This window comes from Caenorhabditis remanei, chromosome X, assembly GCF_010183535.1.
Source record: "Caenorhabditis remanei strain PX506 chromosome X, whole genome shotgun sequence".
Classification (NCBI taxonomy): Eukaryota; Metazoa; Nematoda; class Chromadorea; order Rhabditida; family Rhabditidae; genus Caenorhabditis; species Caenorhabditis remanei.
The window spans coordinates 14,053,798-14,080,059 of record NC_071333.1 but is presented as its reverse complement, the minus strand read 5'-3'; the positions used below and the strand labels follow the sequence as shown (position 1 = coordinate 14,080,059).

Below are 26,262 nucleotides of genomic sequence, written 5' to 3'. Positions count from 1 at the left end.
TGGTGAAATGGTTGAGTAGAACAACGAATATTAAATGCGGAATACTTTTTTTCGATTTTCATTAAAAATGTCTACGCGTATGTTCCCTCTTTTAGTTAATCAGAATGTCCTTCTTTTTCTGTTGCATTAGACTAATCCACTACAACCACAAAATACTCTCAAAAATCCAAAAAAATGTTCTGATATTTTCTCAAGTTGCCAAACTTTATTCCTACTGCCTCGTCTTGCCTGAATTCAACACACTATGTTTATTTTCAATTGCCTTTTCAGCAAACATGCTGAGCCACAACATTCTGACGCTCGGCGCTTGCGATGCACTGGACAATCATATCGTGATGTGCAGCACAGGGCTCCTGTCACCCCAAGAAGACTTTACTAATGGTGAGTGTATTTGTTCATAGGTTGACTCAAACTGGGACGGTTTTTTTTGTTATTTGAAAATAATTATTTTGAGAATAACTTTGAAACAATAAGTGGTGTTTTGGTGTCTATTTTCAAAAAATCTGAGATTTACTATTTTTCTGCACTGTAGTAGTGATATTCATAACAGTTTCACTACAACTAGTATTGTAAGTTTCAGAAGTCATATGATAACAAGAAAAAAAGAAAATCCATCATTCACATTTTGCTTCCTGTCCTTTTGAACTTTTACCGACAGATTTTCCACCAACGTTTTTCATACATTACAATAACAGTAGCCTCTGACAGTGTCCTTTGTCGCTCATCACTTTCTTCTCTTCTCCTTCTTCTTGACCATCAACTGTCTTTTGTCACTCACGTTCACAAAAAAAACATTATCACACCTTTTTGAGAATCCTTCGTTCGTTATCTTAACTGTTCGCTGGTTCTTTTTTATGAATCGAAAGTGAACATAGAATTATTTCGGCTTATACTTTTCCATCGTTCTTCTGGAAATTTGATATTTTAATGGTTGGTCACACCTCTGCGCATCATCCCTACCTTTAGCAGTTTATGGGGAAGACGCACACCTGCAGGCTACTGGCGATGAGCATTGAATTACCATTAGGTTTGTTGTTATCCCTTCGATTTGTTGGGCCCTCACCTTGTTAAGCCAGGAATTAGAAAGAATGAGAATGGTTTTCTGCAGGGGATAAGCAAAAGTAGAAAATGGAGGACTCAGGAAAAGTGCCAAGAATGAAAATCTCCGCAATGCGGTATTATGAGAATGTACTTGAATTATTTATTACAGTTAATGCAGTCCATCCAAACCTCGGAGAAGCAGTTTGCTGTTTATGCGACAAGGAAATAAGAGATCGGTTCGTTTCAAAAGTCAACGGAAGGTGTGTTTTACTCCTTTGTTCTGTTATTACAATATCAGTCGGTTTTTCTCTTTCAGGTGTTATCATTCGTCATGTTTGCGATGTTCGACGTGTCAAGACGAGCTGGGAGAAACATGCTTTCTAAGAGACGAATTCATGTATTGTCGGCCGCACTTTTACAAGTAAGATGTTATCCAGATATTCTATAAACATGTATAGTACCTGCGTCACATCTCTTTATGTTATATGTTGTGAAGTGTTAGAAGCTTTAGAGAAACAAAAAACATCCCCAGTTTGGCATAATAACATAACTTTCGTTTCCAGAAAATTCGGCACTAAATGTGCGTCATGTACCGAAGGGATCGTTCCTGATCACGTTGTCCGAAAAGCTTCTGGACATATCTATCACGTCGAATGCTTCACGTGTTTTATATGTAAACGGTATGTTGTTTTACCTAGATTAAAGATTACCGAATTACGTAGGTATTTTATATTTTATTTCAGAACCCTCGAAACCGGTGAGGAATTCTATCTTATAGCTGATGATGCGCGTCTCGTGTGTAAAGACGATTATGAACAGGCAAGAGATAAACGTAAGTGGCCGCCGTCAACCGAAGAGCTTTTCGATTTTTCTCAATAGTTGGTCTTCCAGACACTGCTGAAAGTGAGGGAGATGGCAGCAACAAGCGACCGAGAACCACAATCTCAGCGAAGAGTCTGGATACCTTGAAACAGGTGAGTCTCCCGTTAAACCATCACTTTTCTCTCGCTTCTTCATCTCTTCTGATGTAAAAACATAGAAAGAAAAAATCGTTGTGTTGTGTAAAGCTACTCAGTGCTGTTGATTGACATGAGCCACGTAACAAACCGCAACACATTTAACACCAGCTCCATCTAGCACCATTATGATTGTTGTAACATAAAACAATTAATGTGTCACAGTGATGCGTAGGCGTGACATTTTAATACAACAGTATGTGCACTGTTAGCTCACAAAAAAAAACAGGTTGAAAGTGAAAATAAGGGAGAGTGAATTGTAGATTGATATTTTAACTCTACATCACTTTACAGGCTTATCAAGCTAGCAGTAAACCAGCTCGACACGTCCGAGAACAACTTGCCGCTGAAACCGGACTGGATATGAGAGTTGTTCAGGTACAATTATCTATTGCTAACAAATAGCATCATTAACATGCTTCAGGTGTGGTTCCAAAATCGACGTGCAAAGGAAAAGAGACTCAAAAAAGACGCTGGTCGTCGTTGGAAGACTTCTGCAAACCGAGCTGAAAGCGACAGCAACTCTCCGATCGAAAGTATCAACGGACAGAGTCCTAATTATTGTGAGAACATGCTTTCTAATCCTTACACCTTTTCATTGTTTTGCAGTGTACCTGGACCAAGCCATGGACGATGGGAACGAGAGTAATTATATTTTCCAATCAAGAGAACAGAGTCCGGACAAGTGTAAGTGCAGATGGAGGGGATTAGAAACAATTTCGTCTTAAGAAATAGGCGGATTATTTTTTGGGGGAATGGAACCAAGACATGATTTTTACCGACCAACCAAAAATATGTTCCAAGTATAAATTCCAGACTTCCGCAACGAGACTCCATCCACTGATCCACCACAGATGCATCTGGCAGCCCCAGGAGTTCTATCTTCGTCTTTCTCTTCCCAACTTCCATTATCCACAAATGTCTACAATCTCCCACCCCCAGATTCCCATATAATAACTCATATATCAACTCAATTTATTTAAAATTAAATACTAAAAATCCTAATAATTAAAGAGAAGTGATACTACTGAAACTAGTCTTTGAATTTTGATTGATATGATATTTCCGGTTTGGAGTTTCAAAAAGTTAATATTTAATAGGATGTAGGATTTTTAAAAATTCTAGATATCACATATTGTAACCTGTTGAAAGTTTTCTGATGTGCTACTAAAATTGTCTGAGTTTCATAAGCAAGATCAGATCTAAAACTATCATTTAACCCACAAACTAATAATTTGTAATACAACATAACCTACCTCGAGTTGATGCCCACCCGCCAAAAAAACTGAAGATATAAAACATGCTTGATACATTTCTCCCGATCCCCCCTCTACTTGCCAAATTTCTTATCTATCTTTTTTCTGTTGTCCATTCCATCCCATCCGCAGCTGCTGTCTGCAAACGTTTCAACACTTTTGGAAAAATAGGCCCCTTGCCCCGTTTCGCTTTTTCTTTCCATCCCACGACTCCTGTTTTCTTCAATTATTCCTCCCCCTTTTCGCATCACACTATTCCTCCCTTTTTCCTCCCACTCTTCCATCTAAACACTTGTTACGTATCCCTCGACACCTTGACCATCCATTCTTCATCAGTTGAGGGATGTGTAACATTTATTTCGAAATGTATGATTGATGGTGTTCTTCATACTTTTCTCTTCTTTACAATATTCAATTTCCGATCATCGAGTTGCCAAATCATTTTGCCATACACTGATTCTAATAAATCATGACAGTCATTTAAACATAAATCGATTTTATTTTCAAAAAGGTTGGAATAAAGAAACATTTATTGAACCGATTATAACAGTGAGAAACGAAAGAATAATATAAAATTTGGCATGACAGTTTACAGGTATAAAAAGTAGAACAAAATGACATAATTTGCGGATTGAGGAGAGGATTTCGTGTGATTTTCAAACGAGATGACTTGAAAATCTGAGCAATTCATGACGAATCAACATATGGCAGATCACCGACCACTAACTTGACTGGATCGAGTGATCTCTGGAAATGAGTTTCTATTGACAACTGATACGAGCAAACAAAAAATGGAACAAAAAAAATGGTTTGGATGAAAAAGCGGAATGAATCTCGGCCTGGGGAAGAGAGAAATGCAAAAAATGGGCTGTTAGGATGGTCAAAATACTTATCACATGGCAACAAAAGGGTAGTACATATATAGAATGGACAAAGCTGACGAGGAATTGACCAACGAAGGGAGAATGGTCTAGAAATAGTTCTCCGAGTCAATTATTACCTTTGGCACGCTGGCGGTTGTTGCACGATGAGACATGTCATTACCCAGTGATGTCTTCTTTTCGATTTCAGGCGAGATTTCAGTTGATTCGTTTGTGTATGGCTAGAATTTTCATGTTTGGATAAAAGGAAACTGGGAAGTCTTAGTTTTGGTAGTACCTTGTAGTTCACCGATCCATTTCCTTTGAATTCTGGACTGCTGTTTCTGCACTCCAATTGTTTCTTCTCCTCGATCGATGGGCTGAAAACAAATACGGTACTGCTGAAGAATAGAAAAAAACTATCACAAAACTCTAGTTTAGCTACCTACCTATATGTGTGTTTCGGCCGATCCCATGGTTCAGGAGCATACTGCGAAGAATAGTAATATCTTGGAGCTGCTGGTGGATATCCATCTTCCATCTAAAACACTTTTTATCACTCGTTTCATGTTTTATGTTAGTCACCTGTCGCTGGAATGAGCGTCGTTTTCTTCCGGAACGTTTGTTGTGAACTATTTTCAAAATCAGAAAACCAATCATTCCGAGAACTGAAATACCCAAAACAGCGATAGTCAGATTGCGAAGATCCATAATGTAGTCAGTCATTCTGTGCATGTCGTCGGCCACCTACAAACCATAGTTCCTACATGTTATTTTTATGGCAATAAGCACCTGAATCATTTTCGGGATTCCTTTAAAGATCATGTTCATATCTGGATACTGATGATGATCCATCATGTCACCCGGATTATGGTTCATGCTCTGGCCACTGCCCATCACTGAAATTTGAAACTTTGTGAGGAGTAAAAGTTAGGCATGCGAAGTAAGTGTCGAGATATGTGATAACAAGATGAGAACTTGAGGAAGTGACATGCACACAGAACAAAACACAGGTCTTGAAGATTTTGCAAGAAAAACAATACATTTTGATAAGTTTTACCAAAATAACAAAAATAGATTGTACTTGGAGGTTATCAGTTTATCAAATTGATGAATTACAGCAGTCTGACAGTCATGGAAAAAGAATATGTCTTACATTTCAAATAGCTGTACACGCTACCATGTTCCTGCGTAAAACAATAACCACGTTTAAAAAAGTGATAGATAACTAAGAAAAAAAGGAGGTCACAAAAACTCTCAAAGTTACATTGGCTTTGTTTAGAGAGTGATGGGCGCAACGGGACGGGAGAACCCGTCTAATAGGTCCTCGTTTTCCGTCTTCTACTATGAGCCAATTGGGCTCTTCAAGAAAAATCTGAGAGTTTGCCTCCTTCTCGGTCGTTCTCGTAAATGAACCTCGGGGGAGTTGTTGGGGCGAGAATATGTGCATTCATTCAAAGTTATGAGTTGGTTGGACACACTTTTTTTGGTAACCGGGACAAATGTTCAAGAAAAAATAGAAACATTGGGAATGTATACTTATGACAAGAACTTCATTGTTGTCAGTGAGCTACGTGGATTAAAACGCAAAATGGATATTACTCATAATGTGGAAAAATATTATTTGTTTATAACTCTAGAAGCTAGAATTACTGGAATGCTCAGTTTATATATTTTTGAAAATTACTGGTCTGATGTTTTTGTTGGTATTTTTTGTTTAAAAAAGTAGACTGTCAAATTGAAACAGGAGTTGATTTGAAGAGAAGTGATAAGAAGAATAAAAAAGAGGACCCTAACAAAAAGCGGTGTCATAGAAAGAAAACGAATTACCGAAGCGAAATATATGAGGGCTAGTGTGTGTAAACCTTGGGGGGCCTCCGACCGATGCATCGGCACGGACCCTTCCCGACCGAAGGATTAGAGATAATGACAATAGATGCGGTGGATGGGAGACGACGCGCTGCTGACTGGGTTCGGGCACAAAACAGCTGACCAGCAAAAAGTTTTGTGATAATAAGAAAAGAAGTGGAAAAAAGAAGAGAAAAAAGAAGAGAGATGACTGCGAGGGCGCCGAAAGGATATGAGAAAAATGAAAAGGGGTAGAAGAAGATCCCAGCGAGAAAGAATGATGGGATATGTTTATAGATTGGTGGAAAAATAACATTAGTGGAGGCATGTGCCCTCTCAGGCTCAGAAGAGAGCAACAAGACGCTTTGATCGGATGGAAATCGGATTGAAGTGGTGAGGATTTCAAGATTTACACCTTTTTCATTTGTATCTCTCACTTTTTGTTTATCACATTTATCAATGCAAATTTTTCGCATAGCTGTTTCTTTGTTGTTGAATTGTAATGTGCATCGCATCGAAATATCAGAAATACGAATCGAAAGAAATAAAAACCATATATAATGAAATAACGAAATTCGTCAAACAAGAAATTGAAAAATGAGCTGAAAGCAAATGCTAAGATAATTGAGACGTATATGTTAGACATTTTCTTTTTATGAATCAACTAATTTATGTTTTCTTGAAAATGGGATTAGGCAAAGTCCAGAAGAAGGGTATTCACTACTGTACGACTAAAGCATTTCAACGGAGGCGACCCTGGAAATGCGTCAAATAAAAAAAGTGTACTGGCTTATGAATTGCTGAGTAAGAACAAGAAGCGAATGATAATTAGGTGAAAGCAATGCTCTCAATGGGCGAGAAAAAAACCGAAATGAGAATTCAAAACGAGCTTGAAAACGAGCACAAGAACACATCAAATGTTGTCGAATGGAGCAGACGACACACGAATGACAAGAACACCTGTCGAGTACTGGCCAGCAATTTTACCGCATGCCGGCACACAATAGAAAGGGGTTCCGTGTGATGGTGGTCCACATACACACCCACGAGACTGACGTTGGGTGTAATATTGAGAAGGGTAGATAAAAAAAGCAGCAAAGTAGGTTATGCAAACAACTCGGTGATGACTCCGGGGGGGGGTCGGACCGTTTCTTTTATCGTGGAGTAGGTGTTGGTATAAAGGGTACGGTTCTCGCAAACATTGATGTAAGAAAAAATGATTGAGTATTATTGCAAAACGGCATGATTACTCTGATCATCCGAACTCCGGGAAGTACATGTGATATATTAGAACTTAAAAATGTTACTTTTTAGAAACCTGCTCCTACTACTCAAATCTTGTCTCTGACAACATTAGACTTGCAAAGTTGTTCCATTCAAACTACATCTCAAATTAGAGAAACTTTTGACACCCTCACAAATCTAATAACACCAGCGGAGCCGAAGAAAGAAGAAGTCCTCGTCCTTGTTTTGTTTGTCAGGACTTCACTGTTGTTTATATGTAGGCTTCTCCAACTAGTGAGTCTCAAATAATAGTCATGTTGTTTGTAGCCGGTACCTTTAACAAAATATATAAAATGGGAATGAAAATGAAATAGTAACAAGAAATGAACAAAAAAGGAAGGCACAAAAAGACACTAACACAATTTTGTGAAAAATTCATTGGAGTCGCCGTCTCCAATAATCCACCAGAAAGAGGAGGGAGTCAAGCACACAATTGATGTGCATTAACACTGATGGGGGCTCTTTTTTGGGAAATGGGAAATGTCGGAAGAAAAGAAGATCCCTGAACTTTACTAGTTGACATAACAGAATAGTTATTACAAAGTGGAGGAAGCTTCTGACGAGTGCAAAAAAACGTTCTTCCAATATACAAATGTATACCAGACGCCTGCAACAGATTGCATTCTGAAGACACTAAACAAAAGTAAAACCAAATGAATGACGAGCCTAACCATAACCATACAACGCACAAAAATATAATCGTTCAAACGTAGCACAGGTAATAAAAATAAACGGTCTGCCCAAGCTCTAGTGGTCCGTCGACCGATGACGTAACTGCAGGTTATTGCGTTGGCTAGGCTCATCAAACAGGTGCATTGGCATACTTTCTTGTTGGTTTTTGATGACGTATTCAAGTGGGAGAGAACGAACGCTGGAAGATGTTATTGGGAAAGAATATAGTATCGGGCTTGATGTTTTTTGGATATGAGATTTAGAAGTGAAAGTTAAAGTTTTCAAACATTTTCAGGAATAAATAGACTGCAGTGTAAGAACAATTACATACTTGTCAAGGGCCGGGCAGATTTCCACATTATCACCGGCCCGGACAACTTGGTCCGCGCGGGTGAAGCGACTTTTTTTTCTCGAAAAACATGTTTTTCAGCAAATTGTTTTTGAAAAAGCGGTTTTTGGGGCATTTCGTGCAAAAATTCGATTGAATTGATAAATTTAATTAGTTCTACAGTGAATTCAGTGATAAAAAAGCACTTGGAAATTATTTTTGAGGTGCAAACATTTTTTTTTAATTTCCACCCGGCCCTTCAAATGACAAGTATATACAATTAGAATGCGGCATATGTTCAATGAGATTGTGGATAAAAAAAAACACAAATTGGGTTATTTTGATAGATTTTTGTACATCCGTGAATTGTTATTATGGTTTAATACCCTGAGAGGTGTATTCTTCTCTCAAGAAAACATGCTTATAAACACCCTTCAAGCTCTCGGGACGGAGTAATGTCAGACGCAACTATTTTCAAATTGAATATGAAAGTATAACAAACAGTCAATGCCCTCAAACTTCAAAATGGTGATAATAGAGGAGCTGCCAACTGCGCACAACACTTTTCATGTTTTTTTTTCAAAAACAGGCATTCGCCATTTTTGTGAAACATATTGTGCAACATTACGGCTTCCTAGTTTCAACGATGCTGAAAAATAAGTTCAAACTTCTTAGTGGTGTTTTGTGTAAATATTCACAATTACTGCCAATTCCCTTGATATGACACTCAAATTATACCGAACAGAAAGGTAGTGTTCTATTCTATTCAGAAACCGATTTTTTAACAAGAACGGAAGTTGGCACATTTTCAATTTTCAAGATACCGTTAAAACTGTATTAGAGCGACACCTTTAATAGAACGACGCCCGTCTTTACTCAGGATTCATAAATATGATTATCCCATTGTATTTTCTTGGTTCTGATTAAATGCAGCGTGAATAGTACCCTCTAGATCAACAAATAGAACTTTCAGAAAGTGCTTTTCCGTTTAATTTCAGTGAATTTCTGAAACCACAAAAATTTTCTGAAAGGCGGTTGAAAAATAGAGCGACATGTCGCTCTAATACAGTTTTTACGGTATTCAATATTCCCATTACATGTATCCCTTCCATTCATACCATGTCTTTGTTCTTTTGCAAAACCATTCCAAAATTATGAAACAACATGAAATTCTATTTTTAACCTTGTTTCAACAAAGACAACCCCGTCACCATCACAAATTTAGCCCATCACACAAGTACTGGTCATCGTTAGACCAGTAGCTTCTCTGCGGCAAATTGTGATGGGCGAGTGCTCACGTTGTTATTATTTCAGGTGATCAAACAGAACCGTCTCGCCTACTGACAACGCTTTCCCCGACACAACGCCAAATCTGGAGAGCGGAAAAGAAAACAGGCGATTGAAGGGGCCGCGCGGCAAAAGACACAAATGATGCGGTATTCGGATGGTCGACAGTCCGACAGTTGTACCAAAAACATCATGACGATTCGACTGCTACTATTTTACTCTATAACAGGTTAGTACATTTTAAGGATACTATTCAAAACTGATAGTGATATTATTCTCAAGCTCTTAAAGAATTGCAAAATTTCAGCTCTTCTAATAAATGAGGTACATTCTGCTAAAAAGACAAGCGGTTTGATTGGCCAGCCTTGTCTGACAAATGAAAAACGACGCTGTATTCCGGAAAATGCGGAATGTATCGATGAAATTTGTATGTGTGCCAGCTTCTACAAAGCCATCGACGGAGCATGTGTCACCGAGAAAAGTAAGTGGTTAAATCGAAAAAAATGAAAACAACAAGGGAGAAGAAAATGGAAAATATAAATAAAAGAACAAGTAGTACTGCCTCGTTTAGGTCAGATTTAAAAACACTCGAGTAAGAAAAAAGAGCAAGCCATCCAATCTCATTCATATTCTCCTTTTTCATCCCTCGCTCTTTTTCTTCTTTTTTTCTCATCTCATTTTTTATTTCCTTCTATTCTCTTCTTTCAGGTAAGACACTCAAACAACACTGCCGTGGCGGTGGCGAATGCCACGGACCCGGAGAGTTTTGCTCTTCCTTCTCGATTTGTATGTGCCTGAGCACTCATGTTGATGTCGGCAGTCAATGCAAACCGGGTGAGTTAGTAAGCCGAGAGAAAAGGCGCTCATCTTTCTTCTTTCCCTTTCACGGTCAAATTCAAGTAGCCAAATAAGTAAACTGTTTGTCAAATAATCTGTTGACAAATGAGTTCTAATGTGGGTGACAGGAGCAGAAGCATAATTTGTTGACTTTATCAGTCTTCGGAGGCTCTTTGATGTTAACCATGGAAAAGTCAACAGTTCAAACAAATTCTGGAAACCGGAAATATCACATGACGTCATTTCAGTGGTCTATCCGGGACAACATGGATGCGAAGACTCCATACAATGTAATAAAGGATTCCCGGGTGCAAACTGTGATGTTCACAGAAACTGTGTATGTCCAGTTGGGCTAGTTGCAATTCAACAAACCTGCGTATCAAACGAGCATGCAGCTCATCATCCTCCAATTCAAAATGGTGAGAAAGTAAAATATGAAGTGAAGTGTCAGGAAAGTGAAAAAGTCATAAACTGAGAACAGGCGCTAGGTTAGGATGAGTCATGCATGCTGCCAGGGACCACGTCTATCAATCATAGCAAAAATGAAAGATAACTCGCAGTGTCATATGATTCTCGTTCATTTTTCGTTCATCTTTTTGCTGCAATCATCTTTTTCCCCGCCGTCTTCTTATTCTCTTCTTATTTTTGTGAGCTTTTTGAACTTGTCAAACACCGGGTTTGACAACCCTTTCAAACCAGAATGCGCTTATTATGGTTGGTATGCTTTCTAGCAGGTGAGGTTTAAATAATGTGAACAATGGAAATTGGTAAATTACGTCATTACATCAATTACAGAGGTGATGCTGCAAAATGAGATCATGGCAGATCACAGATCAATCAACCGTTCCGAGTTCCGCGGAAACTTTTTCAGAAGGAGAAACTATGATGGTCCAAGAGCATTTCAAATTGGACCAGGTTTGTAGATCACACAAATATATCTGCAATATGGATATTTCAGATCTCACATGTTCTTATGACAATCAATGTGCAGGATACCCATTAGCCATTTGTGACTCCGTTTGTAAATGTGTGAAAGGTGCATTGAACACGGGAACAACATGCATTGCTACTTCAACAGGTAACGAACTTAGTAACTAACATCATACAGTTTGATTTGTTACAGCTCTCCAATCATCCGTGGCATGCCCAGCTGGTCAAACGTACATCCGGGAAGCTGGGGTATGTATGACAGTTCAACAACCGGGAGAACCTTGCCAATACTCTCAACAGTGCTCAGCATTGGAGCCTGGAGCGTATTGTCTGAAAATGAGGTACGTACTTTCACACTAGGACACAGAAAATCGTTCTTGAAAAATCTACAGATGTGAATGTGTCTACGGAATGAAAAAGAGCAGCAATGGATGCACTTTTGTTAATAACGACTGCAAAGAAAGAGGTCACATTTTCATTAGTGAAATTGGAGAATGTCGAGAAGGTTTTTTGTACCACTCTTACCACTTAACTCTTATTTTATACTTTTCAGTGATTCCACCCGGAGGCAAAGGATGTTCTCACAACCTCCAATGCTCTGGTGCGTACCCAGACGCAACTTGTTTCATGCAGACATGTACATGCCCCCCAAATCTACCAGTTGCCGCAGATGGAACATGTGGAAGATCCTGTCCGGACAAACAAGTTTACTCAGGAGTTACCGGAGAATGCCTTCCAGGTACGATAGCTAGTTTGGAAATACAGAATTCGAATATTGAACATCCAGAAAAACAACCTGGTCAAGATTGTATCTATTCTTCTCAATGTCAAGCAGCATTTGGTGGATTGGTGTGTGACAAAAACACGTGTCGCTGCCCGAATGGTCTAGTTTTCGATGGTATGAAATGCTCACAATCGTGTTCTGGAATCAAGCGAGTTATTGACAAAGAGATATGTGTAGAAGGTATACTGTGGAAACAATTTTCCGACAACATCTTATATATTTTTTGTATTCTAGGATGCCCTTCTGGTCTCGTAGAAGTTGGTGGTCGGTGTGTAAAACAAGTGTCAATCGGACAACCATGCACTGCAAATGCTCAATGTAACTTTGGAAGCTTCTGTCAAAGTGGAACTTGTCAGTGTCCACCGGGATTCTATGTGATGGACAGTCAGTGTGAAGCGAGTGAGTTTATCAATCGTCGTATATTCTTTATGTTTTATACAAACGTTTAGTCGAGAGCGATCCGAATGGAAGTTGTCAAAACAATGAAAAATGCACAAAGGGGTCAGTTTGCTACAATGGTAAATGTACTTGTCCGAGGAATCAAGAACTTGTCAATGGATACTGCCAACAGAACCGTGCAGGTATAGTTAAACTCAAATAAATTTCTTGAACCCTTCACTAACCTAATTCATCCAGCTGCACTTGCTTATAACACTGCACTCAATAACATTCGTAAAATTCGACTTCGCTTTGCAAGTCAATCCAAATCACGTAACTCACCTCCCCAACTAACAGATGCTGACAGTGATGATGCTAACAGCGGTTTGTACTAACTCAGAATTTGTGAATATCTATGAATGAAGTTATTTTAGTACCAATTGGAAGTGCTTGTGTAAGAGTTGGAGTAACATGTGATGGTGGATCCGTTTGTGTAGCAGGAATCTGTGTCTGCCCATTAGGAAAAACACCAAGAAATGGAGTATGCATTGAGCAAGTAGCAGGTAAGTAGTAGAAAAACACTAAAACTAATTTCTGAGAAACGTTTTCAGCAAGACCAGGAGCGTCCTGTCGTAACGGAGAAGAATGTGTTGAACACAGTTACTGTAGTGAAGAAACCCATAAGTGTGAATGCGTCAAGGCGTCTCAGATGGTTATCGGTGGAGAGTGTCGTGAACGTCTAAAGGCCCATCCAGGCTACGGATGTACTATGGGAGAGATGTGTGTTGGAAACTCGGTCTGTGTGAATGGAAAATGTGCTTGCACTGATGGGAAAGTGGATATCAACAAGATTTGCGTAGACCCAGTATCTGGTATTAATTTTCTAGAAGTGTTCCCATTTTATAAAAGAATTGCAGCTAAACCAGGAGATACCTGCGGAAAAGGAATTGTATGTAACGGGGGAAGTTACTGTAATACTGATTCTGGAAAGTGTGCCTGTCCACGCGGAGAGAACGCAATCAATGGAGTGAGATAATAGATTCACGAGATTAATCCATATAATTATCATTTTCAGATTTGCAAAGCATTCACATTTGTCTATCCCGGAGATTTGTGTACTGATGTGACATCCCGTTGTACTGGAGGATCGTACTGTGCTCGTGGAAGATGTGAATGCCCGCTCAATATGAATGCCATTGACAAAAAATGCGTTCTGCAACAAATTGGTAAAAACTTTCACTCAAATTGAAAACAAATAATTAAATGTTACAGCCGCTCCTGGAGAGCAATGTTCGGAAAGTGTGACTTGCACTGGATTCTCAGTTTGCAAAAATAGTCGTTGTGCATGTGTCAATGATATGATGATAAGAGAAAAGATGTGTGTTCAGAGAAGAAAAGTGAATATTGGAAACGCATGTAACCCAGAAGATCAATGTCTTGGAAACTCAACTTGCTACGATAACAACTGCCAATGCCCAACTGGTCATGTAGCAAGTCTCAATGTTTGTGTTCTCCGCAAGACTGGTTAGTCGAATTCTCATCACAACACTATTAAATTTACTATATTTTCAGTAACACCTGGATATCTCTGCAACCCTGAAGATATCTGCACCGGGCAATCAGTATGCATCAAAGGAGTGTGTCAATGTCAACCAGATTACAAGCAAATGCATAATATCTGCGTGAAGAAAAGTATTGGAGTTGAAAACAGTCCATGTTCCTCTAAAGATGATTGTGGTGAAGGGCTAATTTGTAATTCTGGAAAATGCTCTTGTCCAGAGGGATTGTTCTCTGTAAACGGAAGATGTAGAAGTTACAGTAAGTGATATATGACTTGTTTTCCTCAATTTAGAGAAAATACTTCAGTTCAACTTGGTCAAACGTGTACTAGCGACGACAGATGTGCCGAGAGAAACGCTTTGTGCCAAGAAAACTCGTGTTCTTGCAAAGCAGGATATGTGAATATTAACGGACAATGCTCTGCAAATATTGTGACACCAGCAGAACCAGAGACACTGTCTCAAGTGAAATGTGAGTGATATAACTGTAGTTTCTATTTTGGGATTGTGAATTCTTTATTTTTTTGTTTTGTGTGCCGTGGATTTTGAAATGTTATGTTTGTTTAGCTGGCCTCATCGGTCATATCTGTACTACGAATGACCATTGCAAAATCCTGCATTCTCATTGCCGTCGAAACGTGTGCATTTGTAAAGATGGATACAGAATATTTGGATCAACACAGTGTATTCCAAGAGTTGCGAAACCCAAAGAGAGAAAAGTCGAGAAACCAAACAAATTGGTGGAGCTTGGAGAAAAATGTGATAAATTGTCACTATGCCAACGCGGGGCAGTTTGTAAGGAAGGAACCTGTTCCTGCCCGGAGACTTTCTATGAAAGTGATGGAGTTTGTGTAAAGAATGTGGCTAAGATTAAAGGTTTGTGATTTGTATTTGAGATTTTAAGTGTTGTTTTTGTTCTGGTTTTAGTTATTGTCCCACCACTATCATCATGTTTGAATGGAGAGGAATGCAGTGGAAACAGTGAATGTGTTCATGGAATGTGTTTTTGTAAAGAAGAGTACACACTTTATCGAGGAAAATGTCAGAGATTAAGAATGGTTGAGAAGTTGAGAGTCTTGGAAACCAAGAAAATAATCAACCCTCATAAGTCGTTTACTACGACAAAAACTACATCGAAACCATCGACTATAAGTTTGTCCACCACCGAAGCAACTACTACAACAAACACAACAGTTCCACTAAGATCTACTACAGTAGCAGTGACAGAAACGCAGAAAACTACTAGTGCTCCTATTTCTACAACTACCTGGACTCCATTGACTCCAATTAAAATATCAATGAAACTTGGAACAACCCTGCCACCAACGCCTCAAGTTACTCCTAATCCAAACTATGAATACAAGTGGAAGCGTGAGATTTTTTGTTTTCTCTGTCATTAATATTTTTGTTCTCTTCAGTTTCCAAACCTGGGCATGCGTGTGATGATAAGAGTTTCTGTATTAGCTGTTCTACGTGTGTTAATGGGTTCTGTCGTTGTCCAGAAGGTCTTGAACTATATGGGGAGGAATGTGTCAGTCAGATAGAGGGTATTATTAGTTTTAGTGCAAATTTCCATTACGTTGAATTCAGCTACAAAATGTTTGGCATCCAACCAATGTCCATCAGGAGCTCAATGTGTGAAAGGAGAATGCAAGTGTAAGCCAGGACTTGCTATTTCAAGATACGGATTCTGTGTTCCAATTACTTTTGGTAAGTCTTATCTTTTCGTTTTTCATTCCACCCGTTTTCTTTGTTTCAGCTGAACCAGGAACCTCTTGTGCCTATGGAGAACGCTGTCAAAAAGATTCGCACTGTGTAGATGGATTGTGTACCTGCAATGAGCCACTCATTCTCAAAGAAAACAAATGTGTTAGATCTCCGAGAGGTATTTTACTTTTTATTAGTCATTTCTTCTAACCAATTATAACAATTGAATGAGTTCCCTAAATTAATATACCTAATTACTAACTGCATGACCTTTTAGCCAAAAGATTTGTGAATGATGTTCACCGAAAGCTACTCCGCTTTACACCAAAAAAGAAGGCGAAACTGGGAGAGTACTGTTTCCGTGATGACCACTGTGAAAGTCAGAAGCAATGTCTTAAGAATGTTTGCAAATGTGGAAGAAACTTTGTTCAATCCTCTTTTTCATGTGTTCCTAGGATGTCAGGTAAGCGAAAATCAGATTCTCATCTCAACCCTCCAATTTTCCATTTTAGTTGTCTCTTCACTTGCATTACCAGGAGAGTCCTGTCGGAAAGGATTCTGTGTCGGAGGATCTACTTGTGCAAATTTCATCTGCAAGTGTCCAGAGGACTATTACAAACAAGGAGACACTTGTGTTCGATATGAATCAAGAATTGGTTCTCCATGTGGTCAGACAACCGGATGCTCTGGAGGATCAACATGTTCTTCATCTTTTTGTCAGTGTCAGGATCAATATGATGCGGATGTGGATGAATGCTACCCTTACGAACCACCAGTCAGATCAAGAAACATCAAAGGTATCTCTGGTAGAAGGAAGGTTAACAGAGTTGTTAGTGGTGAGTGCCCAAAATTCAAATTGAAATTTTTATGTCAATTTTTTCTTTCAGCATCCACTATCAATTGTCCAATCGGGTACGATTTGGTCAACGGAATGTGTGTGAACAGTGAAACATTATCAGTCATCCAGTTAGGTAGGTATTAGTTTATATGTAATTGAAAATCTGAAAACAGTTTATTTCAGCCGCTCCTGGAGGCGCATGCGAAGATGGAACTATTTTATGCACTGGCAATTCAGTCTGCGCAAATAATGTATGCATCTGTCCCGGTGGAGAAACTGTTCAAAACGGTACCTGCCTCTCTATCAACACCTATTCGGCTCCTGGAGAACTTTGTGATATCACTAACACTGTATGTACTGGAAACTCACAATGTATTGATGGAATATGCAAGTGTCCTAATAATCAAGGAGCAATCAATGGAAGATGCTCGAACATGGGAAATTCCAACTGTGGTAATATTCAATGTGGAACAAATCAACTTTGCATTCAGGATACTTGTCAATGTCGACCGGTAAGTATTGAATCTTTCGATTTTTTTTAACAAACTTCTGATTTAGGGATATTACCAGCAACCAGGAAGTTGTCTAGCTGATAGATGCAATTGCATTCAAGGAGTGGACATGTCAATCACAGATTCCTGCAACACTCGTCAATGTGGAATGAATCAAATCTGTATTCACGACCGTTGTCAGTGTAGAACTGGATATCTTGTTCTACAAGAAACGTGCGTTTCTGACAAGTGTAATTGTGTTCAACCATCTGTCGATGCAATAGGATCGGGGTGCTTGAACCAGTGTGGAACAAATCAAGTTTGTGTTCAAGACCAGTGCCAATGTAGAAACGTGAGTTAGATTTCGTGATGATAGAGTCACCTTTACTATTTTCAGGGTTACCACGCTCAACCCGAAACATGCATGGGAGACAGATGCAATTGTATTCAACAAGTAATTCCCGATACCGGAAGTTGCCAAAGACAGTGTGGAAATAATCAAATGTGCATTCAAGACCAATGCCAGTGTAGAAATGTATGTTTATCGAATATTAAATCTTCAAAATTATCAATTTGTTGCAGGGATTCTCTGCTCAACCTGAATCTTGCATAGGTGACAGATGTAACTGTGTTGAGAGGATGGTTGCTCAACCTCAACCAGCACCGTGTGTTGGAAACGGTTGTTCTGTTTCATCGCAGTTATTCTCGCCATGTAAGTCTCTTAACTAAATAAACCATTCAATTTTAATTTTCAGTTTTCGGCCTTCCCGGTCAGATGTGTGATCTGAGACCTAATACAGTGCCATGTAGGAACGATGCTCAATGTATCAACAACTACTGTGCATGTCCTTCAAACAGAGTGATCAGTGGTTCGAATTGCGTTTTCTATCTTGGTGACGCACTCCCCGGGCAGAGTTGCCAAAATTCGGGAGTCATTTGTAGAGGTACAGCGGAATCGAATAATCTGAAACCAGAAAATTAGTATTCAGGTGGTTCATCATGTAGTGGTAGTACATGCCAATGTGCAACCGGATTCAGTCCTTCTAATGGTAGATGTTCTCCAATAGTTGAAATGCGTTTCACAATGATACCAGTAACAACCGCGATTCCGGCTATAATTATTGAGTGTAAGTCAAAATATAGTGATGAACATGACAAAAGTGTAAATTACAGTGAGTCCTGGTCAAATCTGTGATCCGAACTGCGCTTTCCAACCATGTATGCAAAGATGTTCTGGAGGGTCTTCATGCAATAACGCTGTTTGTACCTGCCCACAAGGAAGTAATTCTTACAACAACATTTGCACACCAAACTTTCCCCAAAACGACAATTCTAATTTCACAAGAACAGCAAGACCTGGAGAAAACTGTGATACAACTATTGTATGTATCGGAGGCGCCTCTTGTATTCTCGGTACTTGCTCTTGTGACCCTGGTTACACTCCAAGGTATACGAAATTTTACGAACTTCTTGAAAACTAAGTGGATATGTTTTCAGCTCGGACAGAACATCTTGTGTTCTCATTGACCGATACAATGTTCGCTCAAGATCATATCCAAAAACTTTCTGTACTTTTGATGCAGAATGTACCGGTGGTTCGATCTGTGTTGATAGACGATGCGCTTGCAGAAATGATCATGAAATGGTCAATGGTGTATGTCAGTTAGCTGTGAGTGTGAAAATTTACAACTGGTCTTTTGAAACGTGAAAAATTCAGAATCTTCCTGGATCCCGATGTCATACAAGTTTTTGTAGCAAGGGCGCCGATTGTAGAAATGGTTATTGTGTTTGTTCCAAAACCAATTATTCAAATGCAACACTAGATTGTGTGCCACCATCACCAACTGCCTTGTCTTCAACAGGTATTCACATTTTGTGCAGGCATTTTTTCTTATTTTTTACTTTTTAGCATACCCTGGGTCTAAATGCAACAACAGCACAACTTGTCAAAACAGCTCTTCTTGCGTATTTGGCTACTGTGTAATTCCACAAGATGACATGGACAGAGACACTCAAATCAAGAAAGCACACACCGGAACAAGTGAGTGACCTATTCAAATGTTTATCATTGTAATACCTTGTTTTCAGAAAAATGCAGCAGTTACAAAGATTGTGGAAAACTTCAGACATGTTCTAGTTATGGAACATGTGAATGCTCCTTTAACACAAATCTGATCAATGGAGAATGTATTGCACGACTTGCCTAACCATTAATCATTTTGAACTAATTTTTGTATATTTTGCATGACACGAAGTTATATTTCTATACTAACTAACTTATTCTAACTTAATGAATCAATTAAAATTTAGCACTGTTATTTCAACGATCACGTAATTTTTTTCAAGAGCAACTGGCAAGACGAACTCAACAACCAAGAACATTAATCGAGTGCCCGAGCAATAGATCTTGTAAACTTCCTGATTGTTTCTGTACAAGGTTCAGATTTCTAACGAGATAATCAATTATATTATTGTTACAGCTCCGGAAAACTCCCACCAGACAACCTTGATCCAAAACAAGTCCCACAAATGGTCATGTTGTCTTTCGATGATCCAATAACTGATAGAATCATCAATACGTTGAAGTCTCTGTTTAGTGGAAAAATTCGTAATCCAAATGGGTGTGCTATCAAAGGAACTTTCTTTGTTTCCCACCAATGGAATAATTATGACCAAACTCTCTGGTTGCATAGTAAAGGCAATGAGATTGCAGTGAATTCTATTACTAAAGAAGAACTATCGGGAAGAACCAAAGAAAGATGGTACAAGGAACAAAAGGGAATGCGTGAAACATTAGCCGAGTTCAGTTATGTTGATAGATCCCAAATAGTCGGAACACGTGCTCCAATGTTTAACATCGGAGGTAGGTTTATTGAAACAACAGGTCAATCCACAATAATAATTCTCAGGTGACGCCCAGTATGGAATGATGGCTGAGAACAACTTCACTTACGATAACTCGATGCTTGTAAGCGGAGCTTACTGGCCGCAAACTCTTGATCATAAGGTGTCCTGGGAATGTGATGGAAGATGTCCAACTCAAAGTCACCGTGGAGTGTGGGAAATTCCAATTCAAAACATGCAAGCTGACGACTCAAGATGGTACAAGACACTGACTCGAGCTTTGAAACCAGTCGACTCACGAGATTCTGTTAAGAAAATGTTGATGAGAAACTTCATGAACCATTACAAAACAAACAGAGCTCCATTTGTCCTGACTCTTGACACCGAGTTTTTGACCTACCTGCCTGACAACGGTGCAATCTACGCGTTGGAAGACTTCCTGAAAGATGTGAGTTTTGTGCTGAGATGTGAAAAAAGCTGATACAATTTTTTTTCAGATTGTTCAAAAACAAGACGTTTTTGTTGTGACTGGCAGCCAGCTCATCGATTGGATGAGAAGTCCTTATGACTTGAACAACATCAAAAGTTTGCGTTCTTGGCAATGCAAATTTCTGATGAACGACCACGTTCAGCCTTGTGAAGTGAGTTAATAATGACTTTCGACTTATATCTAACTCCGACATATATCTGACTAAAAGCTATACTTAATTGTTTCTATATGGTCTTTTAGGTCCCATCAACCTGCAGTTTTGACGGAAGAGCTCGTGGACTATTTGCTCATAGTTTCCGAATGTGTGGTGTATGTCCGACTTCCTATCCATGGATTTGATCATTCACAATTATTGAAATACGCTTTAATGGTTACTACTTATAGTTTATTATGTTTTACTGAGTTTCGATCTCTTTTCCTATTTTTTCATAAAATTACTTCATTCTGTTTTTTTTAAATAATTACCGATTAAAAAAGTAAATTTTTATGAAATCGATCTAAATTCTCTTATATAATTTAATTACTTTGGTTTACAGGATATGGTTCGTGAGAAGATCTCCATAAGAAACACAGAGAGAATTGAGGAAAATTGCGTATAGGGTATGCGACTTATATTAACAGCTATATTCAAAACGTTGCTTACTTTTAAAATACCTATGTATCTTTTTGAACTTCTAGCAACACCACACTGGATTCCACAGCTGGGGGAAAACTATTTATTCAACAAAATATGGTGCTATAAAATAATAAAAATTTTACAATGTCGAGACATTGTAAAAGTACGGCAAACACTGTGGGAACTAGAGGCTTGATGACATACATACTTTGGGAAAAAACACAATTTTACATAAAAATGAATAAGTAAATGAGGGGGGAAATGATTTCATACTGATAGAAGAGTAAGATGGAGTGAGCTAGGACGGCGTCGGGCGGAAGGCATAGTGTTCGAATGGACAACGGGCATCGTCTTCGCTCAACCAATTATCAACCTTTTGTGCCAACGAGACATTCAGGACCAGACCTTGCCTGAAATATATACAAAATTTAATTGAAATTATATCTATGAAAACTCTCTGATGATTGAAAAAAACGCTCGTATTTTTGAAATGAACAGAATCCTTACTAGGGAAGGATCCCGAGTCAAAATGAAGTTACAGGTCGAGATACATACCACTTGAACAGAAATTCGCGCTGATTTTAAATCTGTATTCTGTTTTTGCTAAATCAGCGCAAAATTTCGGTTCTAGTGATATATTGTATCTCGACTTGTAACTCCATCTTGACTCGGGATATTTCCTTAGTTAGACAAATTGGTTCAGTTGTAGTAAACATCAGAAGACAAGAAACTAATGGGTTTTCAATTTTCCGTCTTTAACCAGATACTGTTATTCAAAAGTACTCGGGTTTTCAAATAAACCAGTTATCATTCTTATATATAAAAGACAATTGGGCGTTGTCTGTTTGTCTGAGGCGATGTCCGCAGCGGTTTTGGAAAGAGAAGAGAAACTGAGCCAGCGGGCAAAACCGAACTGGCGTGCTTTGGACAGCGCCGCCGCTTTAGACCACTCGGCCATACGGGCACATTTGAGAAAGGGTTGCCACGTAAATGATAAGAGGCCAGCCGACTGAACCGCCGAAGGCGGGGCAGATAGGCTGGTATACTTATAACAAACTAATAACTTACGCATAACTGGAGAGCTGGAAGTTATTCTCCATAACCCACGGGAAGAACTTGTAGAGACTGAAACAAATGGTCAACTAATAATTGTCACATGAAAGACCAATTTCTTACTCTGCTTCCAGGTTCAATAGATCCTCGCGGATTCCCATCTGCTTCTGAATGTCCATATGATGATTGTAATTAGCAGATGGAGAGAAATCACCAAGACATACTACGGAAGCTGAACGGTCGCAATCTCCACTTTGGGAATGATCCTCGTTTTCAGAGTTATTTTCAGTTTCAAGTCGACCGTAGTTCTCAGTTCCTTTTTCAGTGCTGACACATCGTTTCTTGAGCGGTATTGGCGGTGAAACATGCTGAAAAGAAATAATAAGAAAAATATTTACATTGAACGACAATTACCATCTTGATGGATTCATTTTGGAGACCTCGCTTTTGGGCAATCATGGTTTTTCGGTGTTCAACACTATTCTGGTGAGAACCCTTGGTGTTATTTTTTTCGGCAATGCAATGGTGCCCTTGAGAACTAGAATCGCTAGTTGGGACAACTTTGCTGGTTCTTCTGGCGCCCATACACACAATAGTCAGCGAAGAGCTTTCGGTCGACACGATTGACTGTGCAGAAGAGCTCTTGGCCAATACAACAGACTTTGCAGAAGAATTATCGTCATCTGATGTCGTCTAAAAATGGAAACTCAAAGGTTAATTCATTGCAGGACCAATTACCGATTCATCAATTTTCAAGTGTTTTGGCATACGGCCCACTGGGATTCCATTTCCTCGCGCCTTCATGCAACATATCGATGAGCTTCCTGTCGAGACCAGTGACTCATCTGACGACATCTTGAATTAGAAAATAAAAGGGTGATTTATTTCAGGATCCATTACCAATTTGTATTCCTTTCGAGGAATATTTTTTACTAATCCGACGGTTGGGACATCTTCGCTGGTTCTTCTGGCGCCCATACACACAATAGTCGGCGAAGAGCTTTTGGTCGAGACGATTGATTGTGCGGAAGAGCTTTTGGTCGAGACGATTGATTGTGCGGAAGAGCTTTTGGTCGAGACGATTGACTGTGCAGAAGAGCTCTTGGTCAATACAACAGACTTTGCAGAAGAATCATCGTCATCTGATGTCGTCTAAAAATGGAAACTCAAAGGTTAATTCATTGCAGGACCAATTACCAATTCATCAATATTCAAGTGTTTTGCCATACGGCCCACTGGGATTCCATTTCCTCGCGCCTTCATGCAACATATCGATGAGCTTATTGTTGAGACAATCGACTCATCTGAAGACAGTACTACGGTCGAAGGCATACTTCGATACCTGAAAAGAAATAAGTGCAAAAGGTCATGTCATGAAACGAAACAGAGAATTGTTAGAAAAGCGGGAAGGAGATCATCGTTTTTACTGAAACTTATGTATCATCACAAAAAAAAAACAACTTTCGATGAACAAGAATATTTTGTCTATCAAAAAAAGGGTAAAAAAGGGAAGACGCTAAATCGAGACAAAACATCTAGGACTAATGAGAGAGAATGCAGCCGGAAGAAAGTGAACAGGTAATGAATGACCTCTTTGGAAAAGGGGGGGGGGGTCGGGTCAGTACACACGTCTATGTGTCTGCGTCTCTTCCCCCAACGTGTCATCTCCTATTTTTTGTCTCCTCGACTATTTCTCTTTTACAGAGATTCATCTCTACATTCACAGACTACGTGTACACCAGTTATTGATTTACGGTAATGCGTCGGGAATTTGAAAGTTTATTATTTACTTGACTTTTGAAAACAAAAACCGGGTAATCTAGAATTTAGTCGGTCTGTGAAAATTGTTATCTGCGGAGAAGCAAGTTCTCCGCTACAAGATCATTCTAACCAAATTTGAACAACAAAGCTTAATATGAGAACCAATTAAAGGAATTATTCAGAAGATAGTTACAGTGTTTTTTATGAAATGAGAGCTACCATGAAAATATTGCCGAGTCTTTCATGTTTTTTTTTGTTTGGAAACCAACGACTCCGAGGCAATGAACGGTGTTGCCAGAAATTATATTACTTTTCCAATTGTGTTAATTCGATCAATTTATTTTACTTCTTCTCGCCTCGTAGAGTTTTTAAATCGAGAATAACAAAAAAGTAATCCCGTTTTTCGTTGATATCAATATTAATATGTCTTCTACTCGTGAAATCCATCAGTTTTTTTTGAGTTTACTCAATTTTTTCCCGCTTTCCCTGGTTTAGCTTTTTCACTGCTCAATTTTCACTGTCCTGACAAATTGAATGTTTCACATGCGTTGTAAGTTGAATTCGGCTCAACCCTAAAGCTGAAAACCTGTTGTGATCTGGGTGATAAACCTCTATCACAAGTAAATGAAACCCGTGCAACAAAAATTATGAATAAGAATAATAAAGACCCAAAAACAATATGACACTTGAACAGCAAGGAGCTATAGTTCATCAGTCTGCATTGTTTAATGGAAATATACAAAAAGGTCAAATGAGATGAGAGAAATTGAATAGAAAAACTATAGACATGAAATGAACTAGACGAGAAATTGACGAACACTTGGAAGAGATCTGTGCTCTCAAGTTAAACAAGGGAAATTAGAATATGAGGACGCACAAGTAACTAGAATACGTTACTTTACATCTGATAACTTTTCACTGGAAATCTAAAATCGGGCGGGAAATTTTGAAACAATGTGTGTGAATCTTGATTATGTAAGAGAAGAAATTCAATCCATGTGGTCTTCAGGCTTTGACAAAGGGTCCGAGTCCAATAGCCACATATCAATACATCGTCTGAAATCGAAATCCATACCGAGAGCCATCCTGAAAAAATTGGTTCAATATTTCTAGCCATTTTAACTATTGTAATTATAAATTACTTGAAGAAAAAATTTATTGATCTGTTCATTATCACTTTATGGAATGACTAACTAAGTTCAAAATCAACTAAATAACTAAAATACTTTGAATAGTAGACAATCACGGAAATAACAGACGTCAAATTTTGAAACGTCAGTTCTGATGTATTTTGCATTAGCATTTTAGCCTGAAGTTAGCTCAAAATTTGGGACGAATTGGTATGTCCCGCGTTCCCGTCCCGGATAGTCATAGAACGATTAAAAATGACTCCATACTCTTAAAACTTTAGAAATCCCGTCCCCAGCTATGTTTTTAAGCGCTGTGAAAGTTTGACTGCTCTCCGACAAAAGTGACTTTCTTCACAAATAATCGGGAAAAAGTGAGACGCCCCGTTTCGAGTACTATTTGAGGGGAAAAAAGCCGGAGAAACGTGTAAGCCATATGTAACACCCAAAAAATAACATACGTGTGTTGTGAAAGAACGAATTTCTGTTCCGTTGCCCATTTGCTGAATTGAATGCGGCTGAAAGTACATATGATGCATAGAAGTTGAAGATGATGGTTGATATCTTACGTCAGACTAAAATCGGAAGTTTCCCGGTCATCAGTGAAGTTATTGTTCTCGACTGCTTTCTCTTGAAAATTCGGTACTGGAGTTGGTGTCTGAAATCCGATTGAACTTTGAATGAAACTTTTCGCTTGTTAACTTGATCTTACCCTCAAACGTTTTCCGAGATTTGAGCTGTGTGGTTCCTCCTGTTGCTGGATGTCACCTACTAGTGGTTCCGGTCCAGCCTAAGAAAAAATGGAGTCAAACTGACATCGATAACTTAACCCACCAATTCAACTATATCGAAAAGGAGGCGACGCCGTTTTGGCCCAACCGCTTCAACGTAGACGACACCCGAAGATCTAGTTGAAATTGAAACAGCTCCTTGTGGACGTTGAAAAACTCCATCGGCCATGCCGGTCTAATTACCTACAAATTGGAAAATTGAAATTAAATTATTATAAAATGTTTATTTCAAAAGTGTGAGAAAAAGTAAATTAACTAATTTTTTCATTCAAATATTGATTATTTTTGTAAACGTCTAAAATCAAATTCGAATTCGAAAGAATGAAAACCGAATAAAGTTGAAATCAATAAATTGTGAAGCGTGACTTGCGACCAGTGTGTATTTCGGCGTGTGTGCGTCAACCTGCCTGTCTGTGTCTTCCTCATTTTTTGCTGTGAGTGTTTGTCCCTCGCTACCGCCCACT

The 26,262-nt window shown here is 38.8% G+C and overlaps 5 protein-coding genes across 5 annotated transcripts; 2 read left to right on the top strand and 3 right to left on the bottom strand.

The window, feature by feature from the left end:
- Positions 1-275: 275 nt before the first annotated feature.
- Positions 276-3,040, top strand: GCK72_024797 (uncharacterized protein; the record flags this gene model as incomplete). The annotated part of the gene is made up of 9 exons (XM_053736053.1): positions 276-381; positions 1,211-1,301; positions 1,605-1,721; positions 1,785-1,873; positions 1,933-2,015; positions 2,352-2,435; positions 2,482-2,620; positions 2,667-2,744; positions 2,874-3,040. The coding sequence occupies 9 exons, from the start codon at positions 276-278 to the stop codon at positions 3,038-3,040; spliced, it is 954 nt and encodes a 317-aa protein (XP_053579619.1).
- Positions 3,041-4,000: 960 nt separating this feature from the next.
- GCK72_024796 (uncharacterized protein) lies at positions 4,001-5,070 on the bottom strand (the record flags this gene model as incomplete). The annotated part of the gene is made up of 6 exons (XM_053736052.1): positions 4,001-4,060; positions 4,314-4,415; positions 4,472-4,553; positions 4,623-4,714; positions 4,759-4,920; positions 4,966-5,070. The coding sequence occupies 6 exons, from the start codon at positions 5,068-5,070 to the stop codon at positions 4,001-4,003; spliced, it is 603 nt and encodes a 200-aa protein (XP_053579618.1).
- Positions 5,071-9,733: 4,663 nt separating this feature from the next.
- GCK72_024795 (uncharacterized protein) lies at positions 9,734-20,789 on the top strand (the record flags this gene model as incomplete). The annotated part of the gene is made up of 44 exons (XM_053736051.1): positions 9,734-9,821; positions 9,900-10,073; positions 10,301-10,426; positions 10,678-10,848; positions 11,225-11,344; positions 11,388-11,507; positions 11,553-11,700; positions 11,752-11,864; positions 11,913-12,098; positions 12,147-12,323; positions 12,378-12,542; positions 12,593-12,724; positions 12,780-12,905; positions 12,956-13,084; positions 13,133-13,393; positions 13,439-13,548; positions 13,597-13,747; positions 13,794-14,045; positions 14,094-14,339; positions 14,388-14,552; positions 14,648-14,956; positions 15,008-15,451; positions 15,499-15,627; positions 15,671-15,790; positions 15,840-15,965; positions 16,065-16,250; positions 16,300-16,623; positions 16,675-16,758; positions 16,809-17,137; positions 17,184-17,468; positions 17,514-17,651; positions 17,699-17,828; positions 17,872-18,060; positions 18,106-18,243; positions 18,290-18,563; positions 18,614-18,785; positions 18,834-18,978; positions 19,026-19,157; positions 19,205-19,303; positions 19,427-19,553; positions 19,597-19,979; positions 20,026-20,408; positions 20,458-20,601; positions 20,691-20,789. The coding sequence occupies 44 exons, from the start codon at positions 9,734-9,736 to the stop codon at positions 20,787-20,789; spliced, it is 8,049 nt and encodes a 2,682-aa protein (XP_053579617.1).
- A 575-nt stretch (positions 20,790-21,364) lies between these two features.
- On the bottom strand, positions 21,365-23,451 carry GCK72_024794 (uncharacterized protein; the record flags this gene model as incomplete). Its single annotated transcript, XM_053736050.1, has 7 exons — positions 21,365-21,476; positions 22,135-22,191; positions 22,243-22,487; positions 22,534-22,812; positions 22,858-22,974; positions 23,020-23,271; positions 23,317-23,451. The coding sequence occupies 7 exons, from the start codon at positions 23,449-23,451 to the stop codon at positions 21,365-21,367; spliced, it is 1,197 nt and encodes a 398-aa protein (XP_053579616.1).
- Positions 23,452-24,869: 1,418 nt separating this feature from the next.
- GCK72_024793 (uncharacterized protein) lies at positions 24,870-25,967 on the bottom strand (the record flags this gene model as incomplete). Its single annotated transcript, XM_053736049.1, has 5 exons — positions 24,870-24,966; positions 25,469-25,525; positions 25,577-25,665; positions 25,720-25,797; positions 25,842-25,967. The coding sequence occupies 5 exons, from the start codon at positions 25,965-25,967 to the stop codon at positions 24,870-24,872; spliced, it is 447 nt and encodes a 148-aa protein (XP_053579615.1).
- Between the last annotated feature and the right edge of the window lie 295 nt (positions 25,968-26,262).